We start from the raw sequence: 18,569 nt of genomic DNA, 5'->3' as shown, positions 1-18,569 counted from the left end.
GTTGCAATGTTATTGTTTACAATATTAACATTACAAAGGCCTGTATGTAGTGCAATATTTGTTGGCTAAAGTTCCAAATGTCAGAAATGTCTACTTTATATACATTCATCCTATTAGTAAGTGGAACAGTTACAACAAAAAGAGGCACAGTGAGAGAAACATGAATATAAAACAAAAATGCAAAGAAATATAAGCAGATTTATTTTGAGTTGGCTACATCTGACAAGGAGGCAAGTACCCAAGATGGTTTGTGCAGCCTCCCTGTGATAAGTGGGGATAATGTAGTTTTATTAAATCCACAAAATATTTCTGATGCATAGAATGGATAGATGTGATTAAATCCGTCTAAACATACCTACTTTCCTTTTTTAATATTAAAATTTAAAATGAGCAAACAAACAGGTTGTAGCTTTGATAAGGAATTCAAACAGGATTAAGAATCCCTAAAAGTTTTTAATCCGATTTTAACTTTTTAAAGGTTCTCCCACTAATAGACAGAAAGCATATCAGAAGGGGAAGACATTTTTTCAAGAAAGTAGGAAGAGAAACATGTGGAGTGATGTAGTGGCTAAAAATTTATATTTGCATTTCTAACATTATTTTTCCACTATGCAACAGTCATGACTGCACCTGCCCTTAAAACATGGTGAAGAAGTATTTCTCCCAATCCCCATCAAAAGAGAAAGCAGGCAGTCAGGGTTGTTTTGTTTTGGGTTGTGCTATAGTTGCATCATTTTTATTCATTAGTTGAATTTAAGGTTTCATAATACTAGCACCAGAAATAAGCCCAAAATTATTGCAATAATATCCATACAGTTTACCATTTCATCTATTTAATTCCTTATATTTTTTATCATGTCTTTTCTGCAAATAGATCAAGACAAATATTCCAAATGAAATGTGTACACACTGAATCTGGACCAAATATGCTCCATTTGTGATACTTCAGAAATTTTGTACTGCAGTTAACTGTACTGGAGCGAGAACAAGTTAGACTATTTTTATCCCACCCTTAGGCCTGGGGCAGCCATGTCAAAAGTCAACAAATGTGGTGACTACATGCTGTGGCGCTTATGTCCCAACTGCATGCAAACACACATTCTTCCAACTACATAATTTGGCACGCATAACAAGATTTGAACTTTAATTAAAAATAAGATCTACTTTGTAGATGCGGTCAAATGCACGGTTTACGGCAATGCATCCAAAAGAAAAGCTTGTGCAAAATGCACCATTTATCAAAGGGCAATATAACAAATAGAATGTCAATGTCATTACCCTTGTAGTCCTGCGAAACTCGAACATGTCTGACAGTGTAACATTGACAATGAAATCAAATTTACCCCATGTTAGCCATGGCAATATTGCTCTGTTTGAGGCAAGCTCATAATGTATTGATGTACAGCTTTGAGAAGGACAAGCTGTAGTCACTGTGATTTGTTACACTAATAAAAGTGAAGACACAGTATTGTCCTGCCTCCACAAATACGAATACACACACATCATCCTCTCTCGCTTGCACACTTCTGCTTCATGGACCACTTGGCTTTGTAGTAGCGAAGAGCTTGAACAAATTGAGAAATGATTGGAATTGAAAGATGAGTAATGATGATTCTAGTGCTGTTCCTTCCCAATATGGAGATGATGAGATTTGATTCTTTGAGGTCAGGTGTCCCATCTACAGGCAAAAGTGATACATAGATGCTCATACGCTTACAGAAGCCTTTGCTAAAAATCCGTTACATTAGACATGAAATCAATGCAACATTTATCAGTGCCATTACTATAATGTTACCACTACTTGTGGCAACATAAACAATTCTGTGATTTATGGATCTGAAAAAAATGAGTAAAATTAAAAGGGAGTTTTCATGCAGTTTGAACATCATCAATAAAATTTCAGAGTTGAAATTTTATTGATGATGTTCAAACTGCATGATGTTTTTTTCTTGAGGCCATTTTGACAAAAAGTGAAGAAGGCTTTGCATGTCTTTCCAATTTCTGTCCCAGTCAGTTAGGGAAAATGAAGGAGCAAGAGTGACTTGTGTCAGCACAAATCAAAGGATGTCAAATCACTTGTGAAATTGATGTTTCCTACCCCCTCTTGTTCTTTAGAGTGTGAGAATTCAATAATGAAGAAAGTACCTGAAAATCAGTCTGAGCCCTGCTTCTTGAATAACTTTTTGCAGGTTTACAAGTCAAATTTTTCAAGTTCTTTTCAAGTTATTTTTTTCTGTCTTTCACAAAAAGCTACAAAATATTACAAAGCTCTTGGCAGCCATTAAGTGTGTGCAAACAGGTCATTCTAATTCTGTAGCATGACACCGAGGCACTTCAGTTACTACTGAGAAAATAACATCTTTCTAAAATGTGCATTTTCCCATATCTAAATTATAACAAAATTAGGTATAATTAATCAGCTTATGGAACTATAAACCCATATTTATATATTTTTACCTCAACTACTACCAGTGAAATCTACTTTGAATTTCTAAAGATCAAAGATATTGGTACCCTCAGATTGCAGAGGAAAAAAAAATCCATCTGTGGAAAGCTGATGGTATTTTGACCAATGAGAGTATGAGTATAATTTTTTGTTGAAAAAAAAAGGCCACCTGCTACACAGCTGGCCATACAAAACATGGGTCAGGGATGAAACAGAAAGTAGAACACATCCTCTCTTCTCATCCCCTTTAAGGAATGTGACTAATATAATGATATAGTGCGAATAACTCTTCTAATGTAAAAATATTGACTCAATTGCATTTGAAACTCACCATTACTTGTCTATATCCGCTTAGTAATAAAGGAATGCGGGGGACGGCTGCTTACACCAAGCATTCACTCAGTGACAGGTGGGGTAGACCCTGGAAAGGTTGCCAGTCAATCATGGAGCAACACAGAAACACACACACACACACAACACCCCCCCCACAAAAAAACAAAAAAACAAACAACTCACACACAGGGGCAGGATGGGGTTGAAATTAAATATATATATATATATATGGGGGGGGGGGGGTGCATGTGTAATGCAAAATAAGATTTGACCTGTAGGCTACTTGGCACTTTGTTTTTAGTGTCTCCTGCTCCAATCTTCTGTTTCTCCTCCTGTTCTATCTGGTTCTCCTGTCCCTCCACATCCATCTCTTCATACTCCTACTTCACTCCTACTCTGACTAGCATTATGCTGTCCCTCTTCTACAACTCCACAACCGCAAGCGACACTGTTCTTGTCTGCTACTTTACAACGATAAACTTTATAGCACTTCTGCAAAGAATACATAGTGTTAGAGAACAGCTATGATATAAACGTCTACTTATCAAAAGACCTTAGCACTAGAAGAGAATTACAGACTATTTTTATTGTTCTTAAAATATTTTTATTGTTAGAAAAATAAAATCTGGTAAAAAAGGGTATATTAATGAAAGAACAGGAGAAGGCAGTTTGTGTATGAAGATATCTTTTCACTTTAAAACCATTTTTAAAACATTTTCCTAATGTTTTATTTTTGCACTGAAGAAACGTTCCTTTTTCTGGTCAGTCAATATTGACTGATTTTAATTTATTAACAGTTTATGCAAGTATGCTGTAATTTTGCTTATAGGTTGCCCTTAATATTCTGTGGGCCTTAAGAACACAAAAAAAAACACAAACACACCATATTCCATTCCAAATGTGGAACAATACACCCAGGTAGGCAGCGTTTGCTAACTTGCTGTAGTCTTGCTGTTTGGTCCCATGTCGTCTCTGATCTCCGCAACATAAAATCTCTCTTAATTCGCCATGTTTGGCTGCATCCTGCACTAACTTTTCCTTCCCTCTCTGATGATTTGCTTTCTTGCCACCTCCTTCTGAAAGGCGGGGGCAGAGGGGACACCTGGGCAGTACATTTATTGTGGCATGTAATATGTTTTATTAATACATCGTGCTTTTTCAATGTTTCAATTCAAAGTGTGTCAAAAAGGGGATGGAGTTGGTGTTTATGATTGGTTTACTTACACACACTTTGATAATCTGTGAACACATACATGGGGTGGTGCACCAGTATGAGCGGAAATAAAGTCAGAGTGGATCATGAGCAAGGAGCAAGTATTGAGTGTGTGTTAGATTTAAACGTACACATGACAAATTATTGTCTTTTCCACATGGATTTGTTTGCTCTCATTAATCTCACTGCATGATAAGGTACAGGGCACAAATATAACGCCATAATTATCAGCAGCACAATATATAGGAACCAGACTGAATCTGTTTATCTGATTAGTAAATCACTTTTCCTATTGAGCAAAACAATAGGAAAAGTGAGGATGTTTAACCACCTATGGGTGTGATGTACATAAGGTTAATGACTCTGTGTCAGAACATTGGTAATGATTTTCAGACAGCTCAGGCCTTAAATTTTCTATATATTGTCTTCAACCACACTGCAGTCTGTTTATCTGAGAAGCCAAGGCTACCTGACTGCAGCACACAATATGGACATGTACATGAAAAGACAGCACAGCCAATCACTATGAGCCTAATGTATGCCTGTTGATGAAGAATAGGAAGACTTTCAGTGTCAAATCATTTTGTTGTTTCTGGAATGACTGGTTTGAACACAATTTTCTATTGTGTTAGAGTAAGATGACAAAACTTGTTTTGAATCTGCAACAACACATTCATTTAGAAACACTATTTCCCACTGTTACAAATGTTCTAATAGTTTGAGGAATGCCTCTTTAGCTCTAGATCAAAAGCTTTGTCTTAAACAAAATAATAACTCATAATTTTCACTATATCATTGATTTGCATTTGCTGAGTTTTTGGCTTAAGAAATGAAAATGATATAAAAACAGCTTCAATCTATTCCCATATGCTGCATTAGATGGCTATGCTTCCATTATGCTTGTTTTTATTGCAATCTACTTTCTGAATGTGGTTCAGAAAACAAAAAATCTCGGTGTTAATTTTTTTTTTTTTTTTACATTTCTTAATTTTAGCAGCATTGTGAAGGAGTGGAAACCAATTTCTCTTCATTTTCTGCTACTTGTTTTTCCACTTTGTGTGGAGTTTTCAACAACTTGTAAAATGTAAAATCATGCAGATGTGATTTTACATTTTCCAATTGGCAATAATATGCTCTTGCAACTTTCAATTCTGCTTAAAATGCATATCATCTCCATGATACTGAGTCCAGTGTCATACTGGGATAGTTACTATGGCAACAGCAGTATATGTGATGTGAGGAAAAGATACAGATTCAAACAAGTAGCTGACAATTATTCACATATAGCAAAAATACCCCAAAAAACAACTGAACAATCACAAATCCTGTTGGAAATCACTAATTCTAGACAGAATTAAGCTTCAGACTAAGTTTTTATTAACACTCATCACTGTGACTTAACTACATGGTGATTTGCACAGGAGTTGATCCTTTGGGCATTGCATGCAAGTCTGTTCCTTGTCTGTGCGCAGTGCGAACAAGATCGGTAATTAGTGACCTTAACGGGGGTAGAGGATTAGAATGAAATATCCTCCCTGAGCATGTGCTTTAATAAGAGTATTGGGGATAGCGTGACACTGGTTGTCTTTTGAGACCTGCAGTACCTCTCCTAGGTAACAACCTAGCACAATGTAGACAGTGCTGTATTTACTCAATGAAGCACACGGCTGAGAATAGGTTTCTGTACATTAGGTGAACGGTAAAAATGTGACATTTCTTACTTGACAGCGGAGATGTTCAAAGTATGAATGTGGTCTTCTCTTTTCTCGAGCCATTTTACATGATTAATAAGGTAGAAAGCAAGAGTTGAAACTGCAATTAAAGGTGTCTTCCATCTGAGGAAGACGCTCCTTTCTGGTAGTCAGCTAAAGTGAGACCAAAGGGAGCAATGTACCACCAAGTCATTATTTTCTCCACTATCCGTTCTACTGTATGGAATAAATTAACTTCACAGCGCTGCTGTCTTAGCTAGTGTCCCTTCATTGCTAGGTTTTTTTTTTTTTTTAAAGGAATTCACATAATTAGGGGTAAGGAAGGAAGAAAAGGCTCAGAATTGTTTCCTTCACCCATACAAAGTTAGAGTGGCAGCATAAAACAATTGCAGTAGGCCCCTTGGGGCCCTGCTTGAGACTAAGCAATGCCTCTGATAGTCAGAATCACTGATGCTCATTGACAACAAGAAATGATGAAAACAGCTGTAATAATAAATAGCCCTTTAAAAATGTAAAGATAGGTTTCCAAGGGCTAAGGTTGTGTTGCTGTACTATGAATGTTGATATACTCGAGCAGCATGAAAACACATCTCAAAAAGTTAGCAAGTAATAAAAAAAAAAATCAATTTAAGTGTCTTCAAAAAGTGAAACTTACGTATAGATTATTAAGTTATCTTTTGAAGAGATTATTTTATTACAGGTAGTAGGTATTAACAACCCCAAATTTAATTTCTCAGAAAAGTATGTAGCATAAACCCAATTAAAAAACATAATTTTAATAAAGAAATGTCACCCTACTAGAAGTATGTCTAAGTGCTGTGTTGTAAATGTAGTCATTATTTATTCTGGACTCCTTTTGCATGAATTACTGCATCAGTCCGACATGGCAGGGAGGCAATCAGTCTGACTCTGCTGAGGTGTAATAACAGCCCTCAGTTCATCTGCACCATTGGATTTCATGTCTTTCATCTTTCTATTAACAATTAACCAAAGTTTTTCATTGGGTTCAGGTCAGGCCAGTTTGGTGGCCAATCAAGCACGTATTGATACTTTAAGCAGTGTGGATGGAAAACTAAATTATAATCCACATAGATCTTGTCAGCAATGGGAATCATAAAATGCTCCGAAGCTTTCTGGTATATTGTTGAACTTACTTGAGGAAATGCCGTGGTCCAACACCAGCAGATGACATGACGATGTAGACAGTACTGTATTTACTCAATGAACTCAACAACTTGTAAAATGAAAAATCATGCAGATGTGATTTTACATTTTCCAATTGGCAATAATATGCTCTCGCAACTTTCAATTCTGCTTAAAATGCATATCATCTCCATGATACTGAGTCCAGTGCCATTGTCCAGCCATTGTCATTCATCTTTGAATGTGAAAACGTCACAATGGTAATCAACTTCACTTTTCTGCCTCTCATTTTTCTTCCATACTATGTCACTTTCAGTTAGAAATTAAAAGCAGAATTTCCAAGCAGGACTTCAGATCACTTAGCAGCAGTCCAGTCCTTTTTCTCCTTGCTACTAGGATGCGTATGGTGTGTGTTGATGCTCAGACTCCAGCCACAGCCCTCGCCTTGTGAATTTCCCCCAAACTCTTAAATGGGTTTTGCTTCGCAATCTTTATAAAACAGTGGTTATTCTTTCTGCTTATACACTTTTTTCTTCCACTTAACATTCCTTCATCTGTCATTTGTAAACCAGGTATTCAGGTCAGGTCTTTAAACTGGCTGTAGTTGAAGTGCCTTCTAACAATCTACCGTCAAGTCCACAGTTTTCCTCATGACTGTCAGCTTTAGCATGGCCATAGCACAAACTTTCTATAGATTTTTTAATTAGACTTATGTAATACTCTACAAAAAAAATTTAAAAATCATTAGCTATAAGACATTCATTAGATTTAAGACAAATAAATGCATACTCTAAGCGTAATAAATCTAGATAATGCATGAGTTTCACTTTTTTAATTTACTTTAATGAATTAACCTTTCAATGATATTGCAATTTATTGAGATGCACTTGTATTTAGTGGAGTTTAACAGTCTTGAAGAGTTTTAGCATGCTTAATGAAGTAGGATACGGCACACATCGTAAAAAGTTCTCTACTTTATCTCATGGAATTCTCTGAACTGACACACCAAGGATCATTACATCCATAATTTCATATTTTGCTATACTGTCACTGGGAATATTTTCCTGGGCTTGATGTTCAGGTCTAGTGCAATTAATTATGTATATATACTTCACTGGTCCATGCTTTCAAGTACAGACCAGAATTATAACCAAGTGGGGCATAACTACTTGAAACCTCATGAATATGTTTCACCTTAGATAAACCTGTATAATAATGTGGAAAATCAACCTAATTGGAAAAACCACAGGAAGATTATTGTGAACCTAGTTCTTTTCTTGGCATGTGTGCTACAGGAATAAGCTTGAGAATTGTTACACACATTTGATGCTTGGCTGACTTCACAGTTATTGTCTTTTTCTGCTGTTAGAAAAGGAAGGTGTAGGGGAAGAATCACCACATCTTTGTGGTATGTTTAAATCATAGTCTCCTCATATTACACAGAAGATTTTCACCTAAAAATGTGAGCTGATATGGCGTCCTTCAAGCCCCGCTGGCTTTCTTGTCATTGGAAATGGGAGTGGGAGATTAGGCAGGACGTAGGGGGAGGGAAATGTAGAAGATTGAGCAAGAGAAGGGGGGTAAATACTAAATTCTTGTTTAATCCCATCTCAAGCAGCTAGATATACTCCTTCTAAGATTTTTCTACCCCAGTGCTGAGGTGACTGAAAGGAATGGGATGAAAATGAATGAGAATCAGCCTTAAACATGTATTAGCTATAGAGTGAGCTACTTTAGAAATTATTTTATACAGGTCCATTAATGGAAATCAAGTCTGCCATATTGTTAATGCATTTAAATTACTGGGATCCCAGAACAGTTTTATGGCAAATTAGGCCACACAGTCAATGTATTGTTATTAGTTTATACCACTAATGGTACGTTTTGCTGGAAATTATTTTTTAGGTGACTACTGATGTGAAGTGCTGCTTTTCTTCCATAAGAAACACATCAAAGTGGCAATTTTGCACAGCTCATTGCATTTAATAGAGTGCAATAAAAAATGTCCTTTCTTGTGTAATTAATGAGAAGATTACAGAAGCGAAAAAAAAATATTTCTGGAGGGTGTGTATCATACATATTGCAGTTTCATAAAATTTTGTGATTCAATTCTCTGCAATTTTTTCAAGCATTAGTAACAGAAAAGTTAGAAAACCCCAGGTAAGAAGTTCATTGTAACATTGTCATTATTAATTTGATGTAATGTCATTTCAGATTTTTAGGCTAAACTTGCATTTTAAAAATGCATTCTTAAGCTGCATCACATCTCAGAATAATTAATGGTGATTATTTATTTTTATAATAACCTCTCACAGACAACTAAATCAATCAATAGACCTTTAAATGCACCTAACCTCTCTCACACTCTTCTTTTTAAATTCTTTTCCCCTTGTTGTTTTCTTATTTTTTAATACAATTCAACATTGCACAAAGCCCTTGGATTAATGTGCAAAAATAAATAAATAAAAAGATGCATTCAGAGTGACTACTGATGCGAGAGGAAAGACGATTCTCACAACCCACTGCCCCTGCTATAAGAACATGCCTTATCAACATTTTTTCTGTGTAAAATGTCAATGGTGTGCTACTTATTTTATCAACAAGGGTATGTGTACATTTGCCTTAAGTTGCATGATCTTTCTGCCTTGTTATAAATATGTAGAAAAGCTCCCTAGCTTCTCCTTTCTTTGCTGTTCTTGTGCCTGATCGATAGCATTTGTTGTGAGAAAATAGTGAATCTGGTATCACATAAGATGCTATAAAAATCATCTTGGAAACCTTACAAAACAATATACTTGTCTACACATTTATCAGCGATGCAATGCAATGACCAATGAAAAATGAAACCCTATTCAGTAATTTAAAAAAGAAAACCTGGCTTAACTCTGCAAATCTTTCAAGAAAACATTTCTCATTCAGCACATTAAAGCAGTCCACAAGGGAAATCTCTTATGTTCCATCTTTGACTCGAGTATTTTCTAAGCAAGCGGAATGAAGCCCAGAAAGCAGCAGCATGCATAAGGTTGGTAAATGAGAATTTGCACATCTGTTTAAACACATCTGTCCTTTTATGACCAGATTGCAATTTTTGTTGTTATGAAGATCTTGTGTGCTCCCTTTTTAGCTAAGTCATAAATTATATGCATCAAATAGGTTTCATACGCTGTAGGTTTAAAAATTACTTGGCCATTAAGCCAAGACGGGGGCAGAGAAGTGTTTGAAGAAGACATGTATCACAGCTGGTCTGTTACCTCAAGAAAGGTCTGCTTACATTGCTACATCTCAAAGTGTGGGCAGCTGAATTATGCTACAAAACTTCAAGACACATTTAGTATTTGTACGTGTTCTGGCCTGAAGCCTGTGTTCACTGTGTGTTTGAGTGTTCTTGTATTCTCCAGGCTATCACATTTTACTGTCAGTTATTAGGTGCTGCAGACAGAGGCAGGTCATGGGGCAGCTTGCAGAATTATGTCCTGGTCACAGAAGCAATTCCTGAAACCTGTCCCTTATGACAGCCCAATTTCTCCTAGTTCCTGATGCATAAAGGCAAAAGCCATTACAGATAAGCAAGAAGAAAACATTGAGAAGCAACTACCAAATAAGCAAATTCCGATGTTTCAGTCACTTAATATAATAGTAAACAGCTAGGCATTCAGCCTGCTTCTGCAAACAATGAAATATTGGGTCACTGTTAGCAGTTCACTGAATACAAGTACGGCAATCAGGAGCCCACTGTGCATTAAGTCTAATCGTAAAATGCTCTCTGCATACAATAGCTGATACACATCGACTTAGCAACAAAGTGAAAGCAATAGGAAACAATAACATTTTAACCCCAGAGTGGTAAGCCAACAAAAATCACAGACAGCACATGCAGAGACGCATGGTGTGCAAAAATCACCAACTATTTGAATAGTTAATAGCAGTAGTTCTAGTGTGGGCCTGAAATTAGCTCAAGAAAAACTTTGAGAGTGTCTTGACTAAGCAGCTGCATCCTAACCTTAAATAAAATGGTGCAATAAAATCCAGAGAATGAAAACTGCTGTATCTGTAGCATGCAGAGCCATTTAAAAAAAAATAAAAAATGCCATTCCAGCTGCGTTGGAACAGTATGTGAATGGTGCATTTTAGTTCCATCATGTTTGCACTCCAATGCACAAACCAAGGTTAATACAGACATATATGAGCAAATTTGGTTTGGAGTAACTTGTCTGGCCAAAACAAAGCCTTGACCTCAAGCTGATGGTGCACCATTAAGATGAAGTACAAAGTGACTGCGACCCAGGGCTTTTTGTCCAAAATCAAAAATTGAAATCAGAAATATTCTTTAAAAAGAAAGGCCTAAGTGTAATGACCTGCCTTGGCAGGAGAGCTGAAGAAGCCTAAGTTGCAAAGTGTGAGCCCCTCAGTCTATGCAGTGAAGTTATAGGATGCCTGTATGGCAAGGCAAGTATATACATATTTCGGCAACATAATGTATTTTTATTATTTGCATGCTACAGTGACACATTGTTCAGAACTGTTTTCCATTTTTCATTGTGACAAGCTTAATTTCCAAGTTAATCAAAAAAACTAAATAAATTAACAGAATCCATGTGTTAACACTGTCATAATCAGATGTGGTTTAATCTGATGTGACTGACCACAACTAAATAGTGAGCCTTGATTTTGGATCCTGACCAGACTATGGATATATGTACCAACATTTACTTCCAGCAGAAAAAAGAAAAAGTCATGTTGAATGAAAAAAAGCATTTGAATGAATGATATTCTGACTTACAATGTGGAGCTTCAAGAAGTCTCCGAGTCCAGAGGAGCTATCCACCCTCACCAAGACAGCATCCTTCAGGTGTGTGCTGAACCCAATGGCGAGTCGGTCTGCCCTTGTGCTGGGTCGGTCATTTGGCGGCCATGTGTAGGTGATCAGTCCACCATCTCGGCCAAATATGTACGTTGTTCCCGCTGCAAGATAAAAGATAGGGGGGGGGAAGCAAACATTTTAATAACTGAAACAACGACTGCACACCCAGCGGGCTCTGCCGGCTGTCAACACAAAACCATTATTAACACAGCAAAGCCGGCCTCAGCTTCATGTACGCGGAGAACCGTCAGTCTGAGCGTTTTATTGTGCTGAGTAATGACTTTGCAGAGCACTGAGCAACATATCACTCTTGAACCGCTCTCAGCTCCATCTGAGAGTTTAAGTACACTCATGTCAATTCATGAGTAGAAGAAAATCCAGCTAAAAATCTGTGAAACGCAGGTAGAGGTGCCGCTTACCTCATAATGCCAGGCAATTACTCAGCTTTACAGCCGCTGCCTGTTTCACCTCTGCACTGATGAGACACGAGCAAGCACTTGCAAATTTTTAGTTGTGTCCCAGGTGTCCAGGAGACCAGCATACCAAATGGGCACCTCCTCATCTCTTGTGCTTCATTAGCGATCTCAAAGAACACAGCAGCATTATTGACTGAGAGGGCCAATTATGCCCTGCTTGTATCCTCCACACCAGCTATTTCCTGTCTCGCTGAATCATGTCAATGTCCTAAGCTCCTCTACAAAAGGTTAAAGCATGACCTGCTAGATGGGAGAGTGGTTATAATAACCCAGCTATTAAGTGAGAAAGCACTTCTTCAGAGTGAGACAGTGACCCCAGTGAAGATGATGCCAAAAAACACCCAGCCAAATTCATCTTTTACAGCGGTGTCATGTTTCATGTTTAAGGATCATGATTGTGTTTTACTCCATTTTTGCTTTGTGGCTGTGAGAAAAAGTGTGCCTGTGTGTGCACAACTGAGAACGAAGGGTTGTGAGATTGGGAAATGAACGCCTGTGAGAAAGGCTGAAAATGAACGCAGCTGTCAGATTAGCATAAAAACAACTATCTTTATGAAAAATTTGACAAGGTGTTGTGCTGGTGTGCTGTATGTCTACATGTGTGTTAGACCCAGAGACAGAGAGAAAAACTGCGAGACAGTAAGACTGTGTTAATATTCATAGAGGGAAGGAGTTAAATAGCCTTTGCTGGAACAATATATTATAAATCATCTTGACTGTAATTTCAATATTTTCTTGTAAACTGATTCACAAAGACATAAAATTATCAATACAATTTATTCATATGCTTCTGCCTCTTTTTCTAAGAGTTTCCACCGCACGCCACTCTGGTTTGTAGCTCCTTTTCATTTCCACTCCATTATTTCTCTTATTTGATTAAACAGACACTCTTGCCCATGAGCTACAAAGAACAGCATCATTGAATAACATTAATGTGATCATGAAATAAATTTAAGACGTTCAGATCTATGACAGGATTTTGTGTTTTTCATAAAGCATAACTCAAATTTCTAAAACCCTATTGATGATAATACTGTAAGCACTTTTGTTCTCCTAATGGATATGGCTCTGAGGAGCTTGATGACATCAACAGAGGAAAAAGACATTATGCCTGCTATATTTGCAAGACAGGCATCATTTCTTTTTCATGAAGTCTGGCGGCTATAGCTGAAAACTCTTCTTGTTTCATTAATGTAGATCTGATATTGGACCCATCCCAGAGCAATCTCCAATTCATGCAGCCAGTGCTGGACTGTTGTCACTATCTCTTAAATTCCCCCCAAGCCATCTAACACTTGCTCCGTGCTCCGGCTCATTGTAATTAAGGGCTTTTGGACTATGTCAGCGTTGGAAATCACTGCACCCTTAAGCGTCTGTTTCCTGCTCAGTCTATTCATATGCTTTGACACCCACTTTATCCTACTGACATCCTATTTAGTGTTAGTAGACACTATAAAGTAGTGATTACCCATTTCAATGGACCTTAGTAGAGATCATTATAGTAAATAGGTTAATTGCAAGTTGCTCATGTCAAGGCCCAGCAGGTCAACAGGATTGAAGCGAACTACTAAACGTTTCCAAAACTGATTCACTAAGTGCAAATAATAGGGCTGCCCATATGTGGTAAAACTGCACAAAATCCAGGAAAGCCTGAGACTAATAGAGAGTGGTGGATTAAGATACATGAGGAAATATTGCTAATGCACACCTACACATGCGTGCAGTGGCATGAAATCACCACACTTTCCTATGTGACTCCACTGCTGCAGAGTAATTATACTCTGGCTGCATTTTTGTTATTTGCATCGTCTCCTGGGACACTTGGCCTGATATGGATCTGTTGTAGTCATTAGATACAGAAGCATCCTGGAAATTCTTGCCTGTTTATTTACCACTATAATTTAAAGAGAGTTTCAGTTTATTCCCCATTCGCCACCTGTCTAATTATGAAAAATTAGACGGGTAAATAATAATTAGCAAAACAATAAGCAACAGGCAACAGTAAATAATATAAAATAGTCTCATTTGACACAACTAGGTCCACAATGCATGATCTATGATCTATGCATAATTTTAAAGTGAAAATATATTGATACATAGTTTTCAAAATTTTCCCTGTGTCTTCTCCCTTTGTGGATCTCTACAACTGCTCCAGAGCTACATGAGCCTCATGAGGGCTGCTGGTAGAAATAATGCTCACCTTTTCTGGCCTGTCAATTTAGGTGGACTCTTACGTCTGGGTAGTTTTGCACATGTGGTGTAGTATATCCATTTTTATAAGAGAGTTTGATCTGTGCTTTGCCAAATGTTCAGATCTCAGAGTATTGTTTTATAACCCAATATTGCTTTAGTTCTCCACAATCTTTTCTGATCCCTAATGGTTGGGTTTTCTTGGCCCTTGTTATACGGTTTTATTCACTAATGTCATCAGATACCTTCCAAATATATACATGTAGCTGGTATTTATACTGACATTAAGTAATAAACATACTGGCCCTTCTGACTAATTCTGTGAATTTAGACTGACAGTGCATTAGCTTGTAAGTCTGAGATTGAATAAATACCAAATTTTCAGATTTTAATTTGTAAAAAATTGTAGTGTGTCTCTTTTTGCTGGTCTGTCGGAGCAAATCTCAATAAAACATTTATGTGTTTGTATTGCAAAGAAATGTGAATTGTGAGCTCAAGGTTTGTATTTTCGTAGAAAAAGCTACAGGGAAGAGAAGTCATGACTGAATGCATTGGAAGGTGTTACTGATTTTAGATTCTGCCTTCAGGATGAACTCCTTAACCACCAGCCTCCCCAGTTAAAGGATAATGAAGTAATCTGTCCTCATGTTGGGCTACATTGAGATCTGGCCACTCACTGCTGTGTCAGTTCACATCAAAGAAGACAAACATTGGCAGATCAAACACTCTGCTTTCATTAAAAATGCAGCACTATCCTAGGAGTTCTCGTGCATTTGGCCTAAGAGGTGTGTGGGATATTAGCCTGCAGAGAAGCAAACATGGACTGCTTGTTTGAGTGCTCTTGGTGTTTACTTTTTATTGTTTAAATCTATTTATGGTGGAAGCAAATAGACTAGACATGATATGTATTATATAATTAACTAGGTGTGAGAAACAAACATGCAGAATCCATGCAATAATGCAGCTGTGGGAGAAGGAGAATACAAAACGAGTGTATTTGACAGCGTCTCTCATGACAGTGTCAGGCTTGCAGACTGTCTTTCCTCTAACCTCCAGAAAAGCCATCACAATGCGCTTCATATTACCACCTCTGCCGAGAAACTAGGGAGGAATCCAATCATAATTACATAGTTGTGATGGAAATGTGAAAAGGAGAGATGACATTATAGATCTGTTTTCTGACAGCACCTAACACTTGCGTCGTCTTTCTATCTGCTGCCACAGATTCCCGTAATGACTGGCTGTGCAAAAATAGATCATCTGAGATGTGGAATATAGGATTGCTTTTTGAAATTAATTTTTGATCATTTCCACGAGTCTCTTGAGAGAAATCTCATAGATGAAAGATTATAGATAACTGCCTTTCAAAGCCGTTTTTCAGCTGTCTCCGTTTTCATGTTATGATTAACTTTTCGTTGGATATCTTTACATGGAAAGAGCCTTAGTAAAACAAATTCAGAAATCAAACCCACCTATGACAACAGCACAAATACGTAAAATTAAGATGTGCTAAAAAACCTTGGATTCTTATTTTGCAATAAAATGTCCCGAGTTTAAATGTTAACATTGATTATTTGTTTTGTTTTTAAATTAAACTTCAAGATAATTTATGCCAAAATGTTGTTACCAACGCTTAAGTGTCGTCTGTTAAAGCCAACACTTAAGCATTCATTAAGTGTTGATTTCAAAACAAAAACTGTGGTGAATTCAACAGCTAAGTGTCAGACTCATCCAGGATACCAAGTGTATGTGGAGGGTTTTAGTAAAACAAAGCAAATCTTCCATAAATCCTGTTTCATTAAGTCTGTAGGAAATCCAAGAATAACTGTTGTGCATCCCTAAACCATGTCAAAGGATAAAACTATTTTAAGAGTAACATGATTTAAAATTATATTGGGCCTATGCGCCCCGGAGGGATGCATACAATTAAAAGAGGCTTAATGATATCTATTGGATTTCCATTTCAGTTTTCTGAGAAATCATTAGCACGATTTATGAGTTCACTATTGTCCTATCACACACCATCGTTATCTGGTAAAGGAGCTGTTTCCGATCAATGTTCCTTAAGATTTAGAGCCACAAGGGAAGAAAAATAAAATAAATCATGAGCTACTGTAATTATGTATTTTATTTTTTTTTGACTACATCATATTTGTTTATATACACACACACACATATATATATATATACATATATATATATATATACATATATATATACATATATATATATATATATATACATATATATATATATATATATATACACTTTTTAAGCCAATGGCTTAAGGTTACTGCTAAATAGGAAAACCTTTGGAAGACATGGCATTTTAAGTACAGGTTTTGGACACAAATCATAAAATATGGAGACAACAGAGTATGTTCTTCTCAACAGCTTTATAGGATAAATAAATGGCATCTAATAACCCTCAACTACATATATATACTACATAACTATAAACCCATCTTTCTCACTGTTAAGCTGTGGTGTTTAAATAATACTCATTAGGTACCAAGATTTCCACAGTGTACTTATAAGGTATTCCTCACACTATTAGACTTAGACTGACCCTGACTATCTGAAGGTTTTGGTTACTATCACAACTTATACAACAATGTTGTTCCAGTCTGGTACATTGGTGCAAATTGTATCTTCAGTCTTCTATTCCTAGCTGATAAAAGTTGCATGTGGTGTGGTCTTTTGCTTCCGTTACTAGTCTGCTCCAATGCTCAAATTGTTGTTCAGAAATGGTAGTCATACCTTGGATGTAATGAGGGATTTTTTTTAGCTACCGTTGCCTTTCAGCTGTCTGCCCATTTTGCTATGACCTCTGACATCAACAATGCATTTTCATCCACATAGCAGCTGATCACTAGATATTTTCTGTTTCTCTGACCCTTCTGTGTAAACACCAGAAGTGGTTGTGGGTGAATATCTTAGTATGCAATATTCATAGAGTATATATCATTTATAGTTTACTAAATAAAATGTTATCTAGTTAAAGTGTCATATCATAATTATTTCCGACAAAATAACTACTGTTTAGTTTAAATTTTGTGAATTAATAAATACGTTTGCACTGAACTTTAAGTGTTTTATTAATTGAAACAATGTACATGACTTTAATTTAACTGCCGTACATGTGCTGATTTACAACTACAAAGTGTTATTTCCTATTGTCAGTTCAGCTGCAGCAGTTACTGTCACAAACAAAGCTTAGATTCCCATTATTTTCACTCTGTTTTCTTATTATTCACCCAGAGTTGTTGATGTAAATCTGACCCCCCACCCTTGCTTGTACAGAAGATGCCTCCCTGGATTTTCCCAAACTAAAAGCATTGCATTCTGCTGTCAGCGCACAGTGGAGCTTTGTGTTGGCAAGGTGACATTTCTGTCAACATTTTTCTTGTCTCTGCATGTGTGGTGTTCTTGCAACATGCTGTGAACTTTACTGCTCTAAAGTAGCAGGACAGAAGCCATGAAATTACAGTGATTTTTTTTTATTTTTTATTTCACCCAACAATTCACAACAGTACTCTGTGATGCTCTGCAACCACATTTCTGGGTTACTTTACAAAAAAATATGTGCACATGCACAGATCCCAGACTTACCAATCCATTTGTGAATATGTAGGGCAATTTGACTTTGATGTAATTCCCTCAAGCAAGAAAAAAATAGCTTATTTCTTCCACTCTAGGCATGACCACATGTGACTGTACCATAAAAAGGAATGCTCCGATCTATGTACCTTTGCAGTATCCGCTATGTCCTTGAAGCTCAATTCTACTTCCATTTAGCTCCTAAGCTCACAAAAATGAATTAATTTGGTAAAGTACAGATTTAGCTCAATGTACTTTTGGAACTTTAGCATAAGAACTGATTTTTCCAAATGATTGTTGATTCATCAAGTAGGATGAGCTTTGTGATGTAGTACACATTGATTTAAGGTGTGGTGAAATCTATTTGTGAAAATACACCAATCAATCAGCCAGGGATAGGCTAATTTCACCATGATATGCTGTGATCTGTAGTCAACAGGTCAAATAAAAAAGAATGAAAATGATTTTCTCTTTTCTTGAATTGCATCAAATCAACAACAAAAACATGCAAAAAAAAAAAAAAAAAACTAACAAAAAAACCCAACTATTTTAGTTCTATGCTCATACCAACCACCAATACTTTGATACACTTTTT

The 18,569-nt window shown here is 36.7% G+C and overlaps 1 protein-coding gene across 10 annotated transcripts in view; it reads right to left on the bottom strand.

Moving 5' to 3' along the window:
• LOC122842860 (neurexin-1a) overlaps positions 1–18,569 on the bottom strand; it is a 234,750-nt gene that overhangs the window by 84,609 nt on the left and 131,572 nt on the right. For all 10 annotated transcript variants that reach the window (XM_044137092.1, XM_044137087.1, XM_044137089.1 and 7 more), the window contains one exon: positions 11,628–11,809. In XM_044137092.1, coding sequence (XP_043993027.1) covers positions 11,628–11,809 — 182 coding nt within the window. The remainder of the gene's footprint in view (positions 1–11,627; positions 11,810–18,569) is intronic.

Source organism: Gambusia affinis, linkage group LG13, assembly GCF_019740435.1.
Source record: "Gambusia affinis linkage group LG13, SWU_Gaff_1.0, whole genome shotgun sequence".
Taxonomy (NCBI): Eukaryota; Metazoa; Chordata; class Actinopteri; order Cyprinodontiformes; family Poeciliidae; genus Gambusia; species Gambusia affinis.
Note: the sequence above shows the minus strand (reverse complement) of the source record. Positions and strands in the feature narration are given on the sequence as shown.